The 13,929-nt window shown below is 37.3% G+C and overlaps 1 protein-coding gene across 2 annotated transcripts in view; it reads left to right on the top strand.

Annotated features, from left to right (window-relative positions):
* The window catches only part of SMAP1 (small ArfGAP 1), a 221,375-nt gene that overhangs the window by 75,383 nt on the left and 132,063 nt on the right, over positions 1-13,929 (top strand). For both annotated transcript variants that reach the window (XM_044001349.1, XM_044001350.1), the window contains exon 2: positions 3,269-3,402. In XM_044001349.1, the coding sequence (XP_043857284.1) occupies positions 3,269-3,402 (134 nt within the window). The remainder of the gene's footprint in view (positions 1-3,268; positions 3,403-13,929) is intronic.

Raw genomic sequence — 13,929 nt, forward strand, 5'->3', positions numbered from 1 at the left:
GGATGGTTGGGCTTCTCATCCTGCCTGGCCTCACTTTCATTTGATTTTAAACTCTCCACTGGGGGGTGGGGGGGCGTGGAGGGTGGAGGGTGCTTCTCGGCTCCGCTTCTATTCTCAGCTTCAGAGGGTCCCAGGTGTTTTGGGTGGGGGCAGGTTTTAATCTCACCTGGCCTGTTCTCAGGTCTGGAGATAACTTCAGGCCTATTACTGTGCAACCAACCAGCAAAGATTTCTGTGGTGTGGTTCTCAGCTTCTGATGAGACTGCTCCCCTCCCCCACCTGGGCCTTCTGCCGCTCAGGATTTCTTCCTGGTTGCCTGCTGGGGTGGGACAGTCAAATCCTTACCCCCAGCACACTGCTACCCCTGCACTTACCCCCCTGGGCCAGCCGTTCATCCTGACCACGTGCTCGGTTCCAGAAGAAGCAGGTGCTGCAGCCGATTCAGAGGCACTGGGGCAAATTCCTCCGTCAGGTGTCGGCCCGACTGAGGGGTTAGGCTTTATTCATGGCCCAGCACAGCCCCCTGAAATCTATCTATAGCCGGAGAAAACTCTCAGTCCATATTTTTGTGTGTTTTTCTGCCCAGAGGGTTCTTTTATTGCTATTTTGGGGGCGATTGTATCAGGAGCCCTGTGCATTTAATGTCTTTCCTCCGCCATCTTGGCTGCGCCCTTGGTACTTACTCTTTTAAAAAAAAATAAATATTTTTATTCAAAGTTTTGAGTTCCAAATTCTATCTCTTCTTCTCTCCCCTCCCTGAGTCAGTAAGGAATCAGATATAAGTTATGCATGTACAGTTATGTAAAATATTACCGTACTAGTCATTTTGTATAGGACTTAAATGAAAGTGAAGAATAGCATGCTTCAGTCTGTGTTCAATCAATATAAGCTCTTTCTTTGGAGGTGGATAGTATGCTTCATCATTAGTCATTTGGAATTGTCTTAGATCATTATATTCTCTGAGAATAGTTAAGTCATTCATAATTCTTCATGGAACAATACTGCTGTCTGTGTGTACAACGTTCTCCTTGGTTCTGCTCACTTCATGATACATCAGTTCATTTAAGTCTTTCCAGGTCTTTCTGAAATCATCCTAATTGCCATTTCTTATTGCACAGTAATATTCCATTACAATCATATACCATAGCTTGTTTAGCCATTCTCCAATTAATGGGCATCCCTTTGATTTCCAGTTCCTAGCTACCAGAAGAAGAGCTCCAAAAAATATTTTTGTACAAATAGGTCCTTTTCTCTTTTTTTGGGATGTCTTTTACTTCATTTCTTCTACAGGATTTTTGTCTGCAGTAGTATGTAATGATCACCCTAATTAAATTATCCCATTCCCATTCATTTGAGTTCACTGATACCCAAGATATCATTGTTTAATGTTTTTGTCTCCTGTTTGACCACATTCATATTACCTTGGTTTATAGATCTTACATTCCAGGTTCCCAAGAAATAGTGATCAGTACATCATTGGACTTTCCTTTTGTTATCAGGCATATCCGCCCCTGAGCTTCCTTTAGGCTTTGGCCCAGCTGCTTCATTCTTTTTGGAGCTACTTATAGATGTCGCCTGTTCTTCCCCAGTAACATATTGGATGTTTTCTGACTTGAGGGGCTCATTTTCAGTATCATATCTTTTATGCTTTTAATACTATCCATGGGGTTTTCTTAGTAAAGATAGTGGAGTGGTTTGCCATTTCCTTTTGTCAGAACTCTCAACCATGTCTGGTCTGTTTTAGGTAATCCTACAAGGCATAGTTTATACTTTTTACTGAATTACACAAGCCCCTCCTGCACAACAAGGCAGTGATTCAGTCAGTGAGATTACAGGCTTTGGGAGGAAAGTCATAGAATCTAAAAGTTAAATAGAACCATAGAAGTGTAGGTGTTTATCCTGTGCCCCTTACAGAAATCTTTTATATTTATCTCTTACTTCACATACACTTTTCTAAACTTTGCTCTTTCTCTTTCTGATCTCCCACTATAAAGATAATATCCAAATAAGCTTTATGTGTCCAAAGACATGTGTATGTTATCTATTTATTTTAACTCTTGATCATCACTTCAAAGTAGCGTGAATAGCATCTCGGACATTACTATTATTGACATGTACTATGAAGTGCTTTTTTTTTCCTTATAGCTATTTCACTTCCTAATTTTGTTTTACTTAGGGTGTTTAAATTTATTTCCCCTCTTTACAGCATATACCTTCTGATTATTTACATAGGTTATTTACATTTTCCCTATTTACAGTATATACCTACAGATTATAGGGGGAATTGGCTCCTAAGTATGCCATATGACAGAATCCAGATTGGGCTTTAAAATTTGCCAAGGATAATTCAGAATGGGTAATCAAGAATGGGCCATATGTTTGTAACCTCTCTGGGCTGATTCACTACCCTATTGCTAATATAATTTAGCCATTTTGCCTTTGTTAGTAAAGCGAAGGTGAGGGGTATCTAAGAGAAGTTCTTGGGGTAAACTAGAGAAGACATTAACTGATTAAATATGTGTGCTGAAGGAGAGTAAGTAGTTGAGGAATGCTCTGAGGTTGTGAACTTGGATGACTAGAAGAATGGTGATGCTATTACCGGAAATAGGGAAATTTTGAAGAGGTATGAATTTTTGGATGTAAGATAATACATTCTCTAAGTTTCAGCTTTTAGGAAAAATATAATATATTAAACATATTTTAAATCAGTAATGTTTTCTTCAAGAGCTTGTATTAAGACCTACTTCTCAAAAAGTTGAAAAGGAATACTTTTCCAGAATAAAACTAATCAGATATTAGGAAATCAGTGAGTTATAGTTGACCACCCATATGAAAGAAGAAGCTTTGTTGAATTTAGAAAATAAGTAGTTTTAAACTTCAGTTAATCTGAAACCTGTCAAAGTGAAATGTTCTAAATATTTGCTCCATTTTTTGGGTTTTCCTTTAGCACTATATTACTGTATTTAGTCAGAATTTTAGATCTGGGGGAAATGTCCTGAGATTTCTGGTTTAAATGAGATGCATGAAAAGTTTCACCCATGGTTTTTAAAATGATAGGCAATTTTACATAATGTTGCCAGAAAGGAAAAAAATCAGAAAATCATTTAGATTTCTGAAGAACTGTTTGTTACTTTTTTTAGTATTAGCTAAAGCATTCTTCTCTTAACATGTTCAAAATATATGTTGGTAATTTCTATTTAGTTGTACTGGAATTATATTGAAAATCAGAAGTAATAAAATCCTTTCCTTTTTGCTTTTTCTGATTTAGGTCCACGATGGGCTTCCTGGAATATTGGCGTATTTATTTGCATTCGGTGTGCTGGAATTCACAGAAATCTTGGTGTTCATATATCCAGGGTCAAGTCAGTCAATCTTGATCAATGGACACCAGAACAAATACAGGTAAAGTTTACTTATGATGAAATGTAATGTTGCTTATAAAATATTGATTATAAAAATATTTGTGTAAAGTATTTCTGAGATATATGTAGCACCTGAGAACTAACATTAAAAGGTATAATTGAAATATGTATGTATGTCCTTTTGACATCTTGATCTGAAATACATAAATATGTATAGTAGGATTTTAATAATTTTTTTCCATTACATTTTGCAAAAGTTATAAAAAAGTGATAACTAAAAATAATCAACTCACATCCTTATTTTTTGTAAAGAAATCTCTCTTAGAGGAAGCATTTTAGGAATAAGCTATTTGTAAAACTTATGAGTCAAGAAATGTTGGGTTTGCAACTGATATTTTCCCCCATCCCTCTTTTTTCTGAACAAGACAGAATGGTACATTCCATTCAGGTTCATAAACAAAGATAATATCTATCTTGAATTGTTTGATGAATCTTGACTCTCTTTTAAATTTTTGAGCCCATCTTGGTGAAGAGATGATTTGAGTCCTGTTGACTCTCGGGTGAACATTTTCAATTTTAATAATCTTGGTATTATCTTCATTATCATCTTTATGCTTTGCAATAAAACATTTTGTTTTGTCTTTAAAAATACAAACAATTGTAATACTTCAGATCAATAAAGATTTATATTATAGCATACCTGCTATGTGAATTGCATTACTTGAAGTACTACATGTCTGTTTTTAAAAGTTGGGGGAAAGATTAAGAATATGTATAAGTTGGTTGTTATTTCTGCTTGATTAGCATGGATATAACTATAAAAAGAGACATTTTAAACCTGGGATAATTAATACAAGTGGCACGGTCAAATTATACACATTTTAATCTTGGATTTATCTTGAGGTTCATGGAGATTTTAGGGGAAAGGTAGACAAATAAATTTTTTATTTGGTATGTTTTCTTGTAAACTCCTTAACTCTCTGAAGTTTGTAGCTTTCATTTCACAGAAATAACTTTTTTTTTGGGGGGGTGAGGCAATTGGAGTTAAGTGACTTGCCTAGGGTCACACAGCTAGTAAGTGTTAAGTGTCTGAGGCCGGATTTGAACTCAGGTCCTCCTGACTTCAGGGCCGGTGCTCTATCCACTGTGCCACCTAGCTGCCCCAGAAATAACTTTTAAAGAACACCAATAATCTCATTTTCAAAGGTCCCCGATCTTTCTCTGTTTTTATTATTTCTCCTTATGTTTTTTCTTTGTCTTTTACTGTTTGTTTTTCTCCAGTCCTCAAAGCTCATTCCTTAGCCTTCTGTTTTTTTACCTTGTGTTTCCACTTTGGAGAATTAATGCATTCTCATTGATTTCAACTTTTATGTGTGTGTATGTTATTTCTAAATCTAAATCACTTGCATTGAAATTCATTTCAGTCTTTACCTGCCTCCTGAGCTTCTTCAGTTTTGTTTAACATTGATTGCCTTGACCTTGAGATGACTGCAAGATACCCAGATCATCATCTCACCAAACTGTCCTCCTTTACTTTTCTGAGTAGTTTGCTAATTTTCACAGTCACTCTGAGTCAAAACCTGAGTCATTTAACTAAGGCCTCTTCATTATCTTGACCCTGTTATATCCTTTAATCATCAAATCCTATTAATTTTTTATTTGTAATGTTTCCATCTTATTACTACTAACCTTGTCTTGGCCCATAACATTTATACCCTAGCTTTTTGCAGTAGCTTTCCAGCTGGTCTTCTGGTTTCTGGTTTACTTCCTTTGAGATTGTGAGCCCCTTAAGACCAGAGATTGTTTTTTGCCTTTGTATCCCCACTACTTAGCACAGTGCCTGGCACACAGTAGCTACTTAATAAATGCTTGTTGACTTGACAGCCTAGAATTCAGTTCAATAAAAATTTATTATTAAGGACCTGTTAGGTGCCAGAGGCACTGAGCTAAGCTCTGAGGATACAAATAAGAAAAAGAAAAATAGTCCCTGCCCTCAAAAAGCTTACAATTTAATGGAAGAGGACAGCAAACATAAAGAAGCAACGAAGCATGTGAAGAATGGGGTGTTGAGAAGGACACCAGAGCATCAGATGATCCTTTGATCATATGATTTTTCTGCTTAGAAACTTTATGTTGCTTCCTCATTGTATAGTAAGTCTAAACTCCCTAGTTTATTATTTAAAGTCAGCCACCTTGTTTTCTTTTTCTTTTTTGTTTTTTGTGAGGCAGTTGGGGTTAAGTGACTTGCCCAAGGTCACACAAGTGTCTGAGGCCGGATTTGAACTCAGGTGCTCTATCCACTGCGCCACCTAGCTGCCCCTACCTTGTTTTCTTAATATACCTTTCCAACCTTATCTCTAACATGAACTCTTTACTCTACCAACTGGCCTGTGCTAGGTCTTGTGCATATGATCACCTTATTTTATTATTCTCTTTGGCCTTCCATCAGTGCCATACAGATAATATCCTTCCAGCCATTCTGTTATCTGTTGTTGATAGTTCAGATGATCTATTCCAGGTTGTCATTGGCTGTTTATTAGATCGAACATTTCTATTGTAGTATAAGGAAAGGCAATTTCTAGAGTTCTTTGTCTAGTAAAGTGTTCTATGATGATGCATATTCTCAGTCTATAACACACGAATATAAAGAGATTTTCAAAACCAGATTCATACCATGTCATATACATCCAAATAAGCCATCCTCCTTAAGGTAACTATCTTGGGAAATTATGCGTCTATTCCAATGATTCTGCCATGGTATATCATGTTTTAAAATCATCCTCCTATGGTCCCGTTCCTTAATTTCCCATAAGCTACATATAAAGGTTATTGACATTATAATAGTCAGGTGACTTAAAATGGTGTTAGCTGGATTATCTACATTCCTCACTAGAAATAGCTTTGAATTGCTTTTATTGGTTATTTCCAAAATTCAAATCTTTGCATAAAAGATGAAAGTGACCCTATCAGAGGATATTTAGAGGCATGTGAAACAGGCTCAGGAGATAATTCCAAAAGAAGAACTCTAGAAATTTTTGAGCAGTGACTCACTCCTTAGGTAAAAGTTAATTAGTTGGTCCTAGTAATGAGAATTTTATTATTTAAAAGCATGTGAATTATTTTTATCATTTGAAATTAGATGACTTATTTGACAGAAATAATGTTATCTCTTTGAAAGAACCAGAAAGAAGCTGGAACTATTACTAGAATTTTAGGCAGAAACTAACATTAAAGTCAGTCATAGGAATTTTTTTTTGGGGGGGCAGAGCTAGTAAGTGTTAGGTATCTGAGGCTGGATTTGAACTCAGGTCCTGAATCCAGGGCCGGTGCTTTATCTACTGTGCCACCTAGCTGCCCCCCCACTCCTAGGGTTTTGAGAGTTACTTGGAACCTTAGACATCACCTAGTCTAAAGATGCCTCTTAATCAAAGCATGTACAGTAATGTTGTATAATGAGTAGAGAGCTGGTCTAAGAGCCAGGCAAATGTGAGTCCAAGTTCCACATCTGGCTTTGTGTTCTTGGCTAAGTCTCTTAACCTCTCAGTGCTTTGGATAACAACATTGGACATAAGACTCTCGAATGCATTGGTAGAGGAAGTTTCTAGATCTAGGAGTTCCATATATTAGTGAAATCACAGGTCTAGTCCCTAATCCTTTCTATCTTCTCTAAGGCATCTCTATCAGTTAAATGGCTATCCAGCTTCTTCTTGATTGTCTCAGCCATTTTAGTTAGTAGCATACATGTTATGTTCCAGTTGGTGTAAAAGCATGTTTTAGCATGGATACACGAGCATGTTATTTCAATCATTTCCTGTTTTCTTGCTGTTAGAGTGAAATGACATTGCAATACTAACCAAATCAGCAAGTATTTATTTGTAATAAGTGCTTTTGTATTTATTACACAGAAATACACATGCATATACAAATAAATAAATTTGCAATAATTATTTATTGTAAGTCTAGTAAGAGACATAAAAGAGGTAGAAGACACCTGCAGTTCTGGTTCTTGAATTTACAGTCTAGTTGTGGAGACAAAATCTACATAAATCAAGCAACTAAAGGTTAATATAAGACAACATATAATCAAATAGTAGATTGTGCAGTAGTGACCAAATGCAATAGAAACTCAGAGCAAGGAAAGATAGTCATGGTCTGAAATTTTATGGAACAGATGGCTCTATAATAGGGATGGTCAGGGAAGAGGAAGGACAAATCATGGAGGTAAGGGTAAGCATGACTCATTGTATGGGACAGTACAGAAATCACCATGACCAGAGGGTTCTAGTTGAAGTATAAAGAAAAAGAAAGTTAGATAAGACTACTTTATGACAGGATTTAGTTAATTGGATGAATTTGGACTTTATCTAGTAGGCAGGGCTAGGGTTATGTTCTTCAGTTATTTTTTCTTATTTCATGAAATACAGATATATACAGATACACACACCTCTTTGTTGTATTATAGATAGCAAAATAGTACGGCTAGTAAACTGTGTAACTTTAGTATAAGTCAGTATAGCTTTATACCAAGAAACAAGAGAACCAGACATTTAGAGAAGATGAAAGTTAATTGTAAGAGGAATTCTGAACCAACAAATCTAGTAGCCTATAGAGAGCGTATTAATAATATAGTAATGCTGTTGAAGTAAAATAGAAAATTTTTTAAAATTGAAAACATTATTTTGCTTTGTTCTCTTTAAGAGGCACCCTACATAAATCCCTTATACATGAGACCACTTAATTACATGGTTATTTTGTTTCATCTTTAACTAAGAACCCTTAGAAAGGCTTCAAGATGGACTTCAATACCATATTAACATTGCTAATTTTGCCTACCACTTAAGTTACATGCAGTCTTTATCATTTTTTCATATTACCTAATATAGGGAAGGTAAAATATTGCATATTTTAAAAGAGGCACAATGTAGAAAATTTTGTTTTCATATTTTCTTTTCTTTTTAAAAATTTGACATTTCATTTTCAAAAAACAAGCTAAACACAGAATAGATTGTCAATAAACACGCGCGCACGTGTGTGTGTGTGTGTGTGTGTGTGTGTTTAGGGGTGTAATGTCTGAGGATTGCATGAACATTCATTCACAAACTTGGTGGTTTTTCCCCTCCATTTTGAGTGGGTTTTTTTTTTTTTTTGAGGCAATTGGAGTTAAGTGACTTGCCTAGGGTCACACAGCTAGTAAATGTCAAGTGTCTGAGGTCAGATTTAAACTGAGGTCCTCCTGACTCCAGGGCTGGTGCTCTATCCACTGCACCACCTAGCTGTCCCTCATTTTTTTTTCTTTTTCTTTTTTTTTTTTTTAGTGAGGCAATTGGGGTTAAGTGACTTGCCTAGGGTCACACAGCTAGTAAGTGTTAAGTGTCTAAGGCCGGATTTGAACTCAGGTACTCCTGAATCCAGGGCCGGTGCTCTATCCACTGAGCCACCTAGCTGCCCCACTGTCCCTCATTTTTAGTGTTTTTAGTAAAAAAGCTTATTTACTTTAAAAACTTTTTAAACCATTGCTTTATGGACATAATTTACTTTTAGATGGGTTAGAAAGCTTTACTCTATACTGAGTTTTTACCCAAATATTTACGTTTGTGTTTAAAATCAGCAAAGCGAGAGGTTTTAGAGTTGGAGGGAACTTAAGAGATCATATAATCCAACCTCCTCATTTAGCAAATGAGGCTATTGAGGCCCTGGAAATATTTAAAAGAGTAGGTGATCTAGGATTCAAACTTAGTTCTTTTGTTCCAATATTTGGTTCTCAAAAGCCTGTTTGTCCTTGCAACATAGTATACCTAAATGAAAAGTTTACACGTGTCAGGCACTCTCCTAAGTGCTGGGGATTGAAATACCAGCAAAAAGAACAATAATCCTTGCCCCCAAGAAGCTTCCGTTCTTATTTGGGAAAAGAGCACACAAAGGGGAGTTGAAAAATAGTTCAGGGCCTGTTTTTTTAAATCTGGAAAGTGAGGAGCAGACTCCGAAGGGAATGATAGCAGAACAGCTTAAGACCCTCCACAAAATGGAGGCTTGGAAGAACTTACTGTTGGGAGAATGGTGGTAGTCATTATGTAGAGATATTCCACAATGAGTAGGCTTCCAGTTTAGTACCAAGGCAAGGAGACACCAGGTTATGAGGGAAGAGATAGAAATAGAGGCATGCTTTTGAAATCCAGAAAGAAGCTCTTGAGCAGTTCTGGGAAGGCAAAATATTGCATTAAAATTTTTGTATAATCTATTTCCAAAATGCTTCCTTAAATTCAGGATTAATTAAGATTATCTGATATATTTTCTTTTTCCTTCTTGATGTCTTTCAGCTCATTTTTTAAGCTTATGGAATGCTAGATAGAATTACTTTTTTAGAGTTTTATTTTGCTATATAATTCTCTGTTGTTAGGGATTCCCTGTAGTTCTCGAGTCATATAAAAAATGGTTTAAAGATGTCTCTTAGTGGCAACCTTATTAGTACTTTATCAATTTTTATCTAAGGGGCAGCTAGGTGGCGCAGTAGATAAAGCACCAGCCCTGGAGTCGGGATGACCTGAGTTCAAATTGGACCTCAGACACTTAACACTTACTAGCTGTGTGACCTTGGGCAAGTCACTTAACCCTCATTGCCCTGCAAAAAAAAAAAAAAGAAAGAAAAGGAAAGAAAAATTTTATTTAGAGTTTGGTTTCTCATTAAGCATATGCTATGATCTATTAATTTCCCATTCTATACTATAGTACTGGATTGTAGGGAATAGAGAGAAAATATGTTTCCTATCATAGATTCCAGAAGGGAAATAAAGCAAATGTTAATGTGATCACAAGAAAGTTTTTATTAATTGCCAAATTGGGAAATGTTAATACCATCGCCAAAAATGTATTTATTAATTGCCAAATTGAACATTGATTAGGAGCTAGCCAAGGAAATAGAAGCCGTATAAAGAAAGCTACATAGCCCTGTTCTTTTCTGGGTAGTAGGTTATTTATTTATTTATTTTTTTATTAGTGAGGCAATTGGGGTTAAGTGACTTGCCCAGGCTCACACAGCTAGTAAGTGTTAAGTGTCTGAGGCCGGATTTGAACTCAGGTACTCCTGACTCCAGGGCCGGTGCTCCTATCCACTGCGCCACCTAGCTGCCCAGTAGCAGGTTATTTTTAAGACAAAGCATGATGTATTAATAAGAGTACTGGTTTTTGTTATTTTGAGTAAGTCAGTTTGACTCTCTGGGTTTCAGTTTCCTCATCTTTAATCCAAGTGATTTAGACTGTATGATTTCTAAGGTGCATCTTAGCTCTAAAATGCTTTAATTCTCTCCATTCATCAACAGTTGTAGTAAGCCCATTTGCAAAAGTTAATTCTTGCCTAATGGAACTTTTAGGTTGGTAGGGAGATAAACTTCACACACAGATAACTAATAAACAATACTAGATAAGTTTATTAGAGAGTTGCTATGTGAACTCCTGGAGAGTAAGTGCTATGTGAAGTCTGTAGAAAAAAGATATTCATGAAGAAGGTAGCATCTGAGTTGGGCTTTAAAGATGAAAATGGGTGGGGAAGGTATTTTAGGCTTAGGGACCAGTGTGAGCAAAGGCTCAGAACTGGGTAAGGGCATAGTACTTTTGGGTTGGGACTGTCGGGATGTGTATTGAGTAAAGTAGTACAAGACAAGGCTGGAATTGTAGGGTGGTTTTGATCTGAAGTTGGACTTCTAATGCCAGCCAAAGGGGTGTGTTTTTCCCCTCGATTCTTCAAACTTTACTGGCTCTGCTTTGCTTCCCAGGTAGTGAAATGGCCAGATTAGTCTAAGATCAGGGCTTTGTTTGTTTGTTTGTTTTTATTTTTGTTTTTTGTGGTGGTGGTAGTAGGGTATATGATGAGAGAGAAAATGGAGATATGAAAACCTTTTGGGAGATTATTACAGTTGTTGAGGTGATAATGAAGGCCTGTACAAGGGTAGTGGAAGATAAGGAGCAAGTAGTGGATGTCAACGAGGTAGAATCCACAGAATGGATTGGATATGAGGTATGAGGGCAAAGGAAAAGCCGCAGAAGACCTTGAAGTTTTGTACATGGGAGACCAGGTGAATTGTGGAGCCATAGAAAAGTAAAAATCAAAAAAAGCTATGCCAGATTTGAAATGTAGGGAATTAATATAGTTTTGGAAATGTTTTGTTTCAGGTGACAGTAGAATATCTAATTAAAAACATCTTTAAGGTAGCTGCTTAATAGGGATCTGAGTCTTGGGGGAGAGACTGAGGATATAGATTTTGGAGTTATCTTCCTGGATGTGGTAGTTAAAACCATAGGGGTGAATGAGATTTCTAAAATAGAGTTGTAGAGGGACAGTTTTGGGGAAATATCTACCTTTAACAGATTGGAACAAGGATGGAGAAACAGCAAAAGAGAAGAGCAATTGTAGACAAAAAACTAGAACCAGGAGAGCTCAGGGACTTTGAAGCCAAGAGAGGAAAGACTATCCAGTAAGAAAGGGGTAGTCACCACTTCAAAAAAGTTTTGTTCAAGGGATATAAAGTCTAAAAATAGATAATTGAATTTGGTGATTGAAAGGTAATTGAGATTTGGAAGAAAAAGTTTAGCGAGTTGTGTCTGGGCCAAAGCCAGATTGCAAAAGTTGGTGACCCTTCTCTTTGTCAAGGTGACGGCTTCTATATGTCTAGGTAATCCCATTCCATTCCATCTTCTTCATTAGATCACCCTCTCTGTTATCTCTACTATCTCACTAATCTTTATTCTTTCCCTATTTAATGACTGCTTCCCTACTGCTTGCTAACACATCTGTGCCTTGTCTATTTAAAAAAAAAAACAAAAAACCAAAAAACAAACTCTCCCACTTGATCCATCAATCCTACTAGCCATCATCCTATATCTCTTTCTTGATACACACACACACACACACACACACACGTATATATGTGTATATACACATCTATATCTTTTGTTTTGCAGGGCAGTGAGGGTTAAGTGACTTGCCCAGGGTCACACAGCTAGTAAGTGTCAAGTGTCTGAGGCTGAATTTGAACTCAGGTCCTCCTGAATCCAGGGCCGGTGCTTTATCCACTGCACCACCTAGCTGCCCCTATCCATATATATTTATCATATTTGTATATATATGATAGATAGATATATCCTTTTATTTTATTTTATTTTATTTTTGGTGAGGCAATTGGGGTTAAGTGACTTGCCCAGGGTCACACAGCTGGTAAGTGTTAAGTGTCTGAGGTCGGATTTGAACTCAGGTCCTCCTGACTCCAGGGCTGGTGCTCTATCTACTGGGCCACCTAGCTGCCCCTAGACATATATATCTATATCTCCTCTCTTGGCTAGAGTGCTTGAGAAGGCCATGTAAAATAAGTGACTCCATTTCCTTTCCTCATACTGTCAACTTTTTGCAGTCTGGCTTCAGATGTCATCCAACTGAAACTATCCTCTCCAAAGTTACCAGTGATTCCTTAATGGCCAAATCTAATGACATTTTCTCAATCTTAATCCTTCTTGACTTCTCTGGAGCCCTTGATACTGTAGGTTAATCTCATCTCCTTTTCTCTTCTCTAGGTTTTTGTGACACTTTTTTCTTGGGTTTTCTCTTATCTTTTTGTTCCTTTCTAGTCTCCTTGGCCAGATCTTGCACCCACTGAATATGAATGTTTCCTAAAGCTCTATTCTGAGTCTCTTCTTCTCCCTCTATAGTATCTTACTTGGTGATCTCATCAGCCCCTATGGATTCAATTGTCATCCCTATGGAGATGATTCTTGCTCCCAACCTGTAGTCCCACACCTCCAGCTGCCTATTGGGCATCTTGAGATGATTATCTTGTGAACACCTTAAACTCAACTGAACTCATCATCTTCTCTTCCCCCTCCTCCACTCTCATTTTTCTCTTATAGCTGACTTCCATATCACTTTCAAGGCCACCTCCATGCTCACAATCACCCAGGATTGCAACCCAGGTATCATCCTTAGCTCTTCATTCTCTCTCACTGTCTCCCCAGCCCCAAGACATAGCCTGTTTGTCATCAAGTCCTTTGGTTTATACCTTCATGACATCTTTCATATATACCCCCTTCCTCTCCTCTTACACTGCCACCATCTTCATGCAGACCTTCATCACCTTACACCCTGAGTATTGCAGTAGTCCTTTGGTTGGTCTGCCTATCTCAGGTCTCTTTCTACTCTAGATCATCCTCCACTTAGCCCAAGTCTGGCTATGTCACTGCACTATTCAGTCAGTTTTAGTGGTTCTCTGTTTTTTCCAAGTTCAAATAGAAAACTGCCCTTCAAAGCCCTTCATTACTTGGCTCCTTTCTGCCTTTCTAGTCTCCTTACACCTCTGTGCTTTTCCTCGAGCACATACCTATCATTCCAACTCCCAACTGGGTATTTTCCCTGGCTTTTGCTCTTGCCTAGAACTTGCCCTTCTCAATTGCATTCCCTGTCTTTCATGGCATCCTACATGCCTCAGCTAAATGCCCACCTTCTACAAGAAGCCTTTCTGAGTCTTTCTTCGTTTAATACCTTTCCTTTGAGATCAGCTCCAATTTATCCTGTATATATACATAG

The sequence above is a fragment of the Dromiciops gliroides genome, chromosome 4 (genome assembly GCF_019393635.1).
Source record: "Dromiciops gliroides isolate mDroGli1 chromosome 4, mDroGli1.pri, whole genome shotgun sequence".
Taxonomy (NCBI): Eukaryota; Metazoa; Chordata; class Mammalia; order Microbiotheria; family Microbiotheriidae; genus Dromiciops; species Dromiciops gliroides.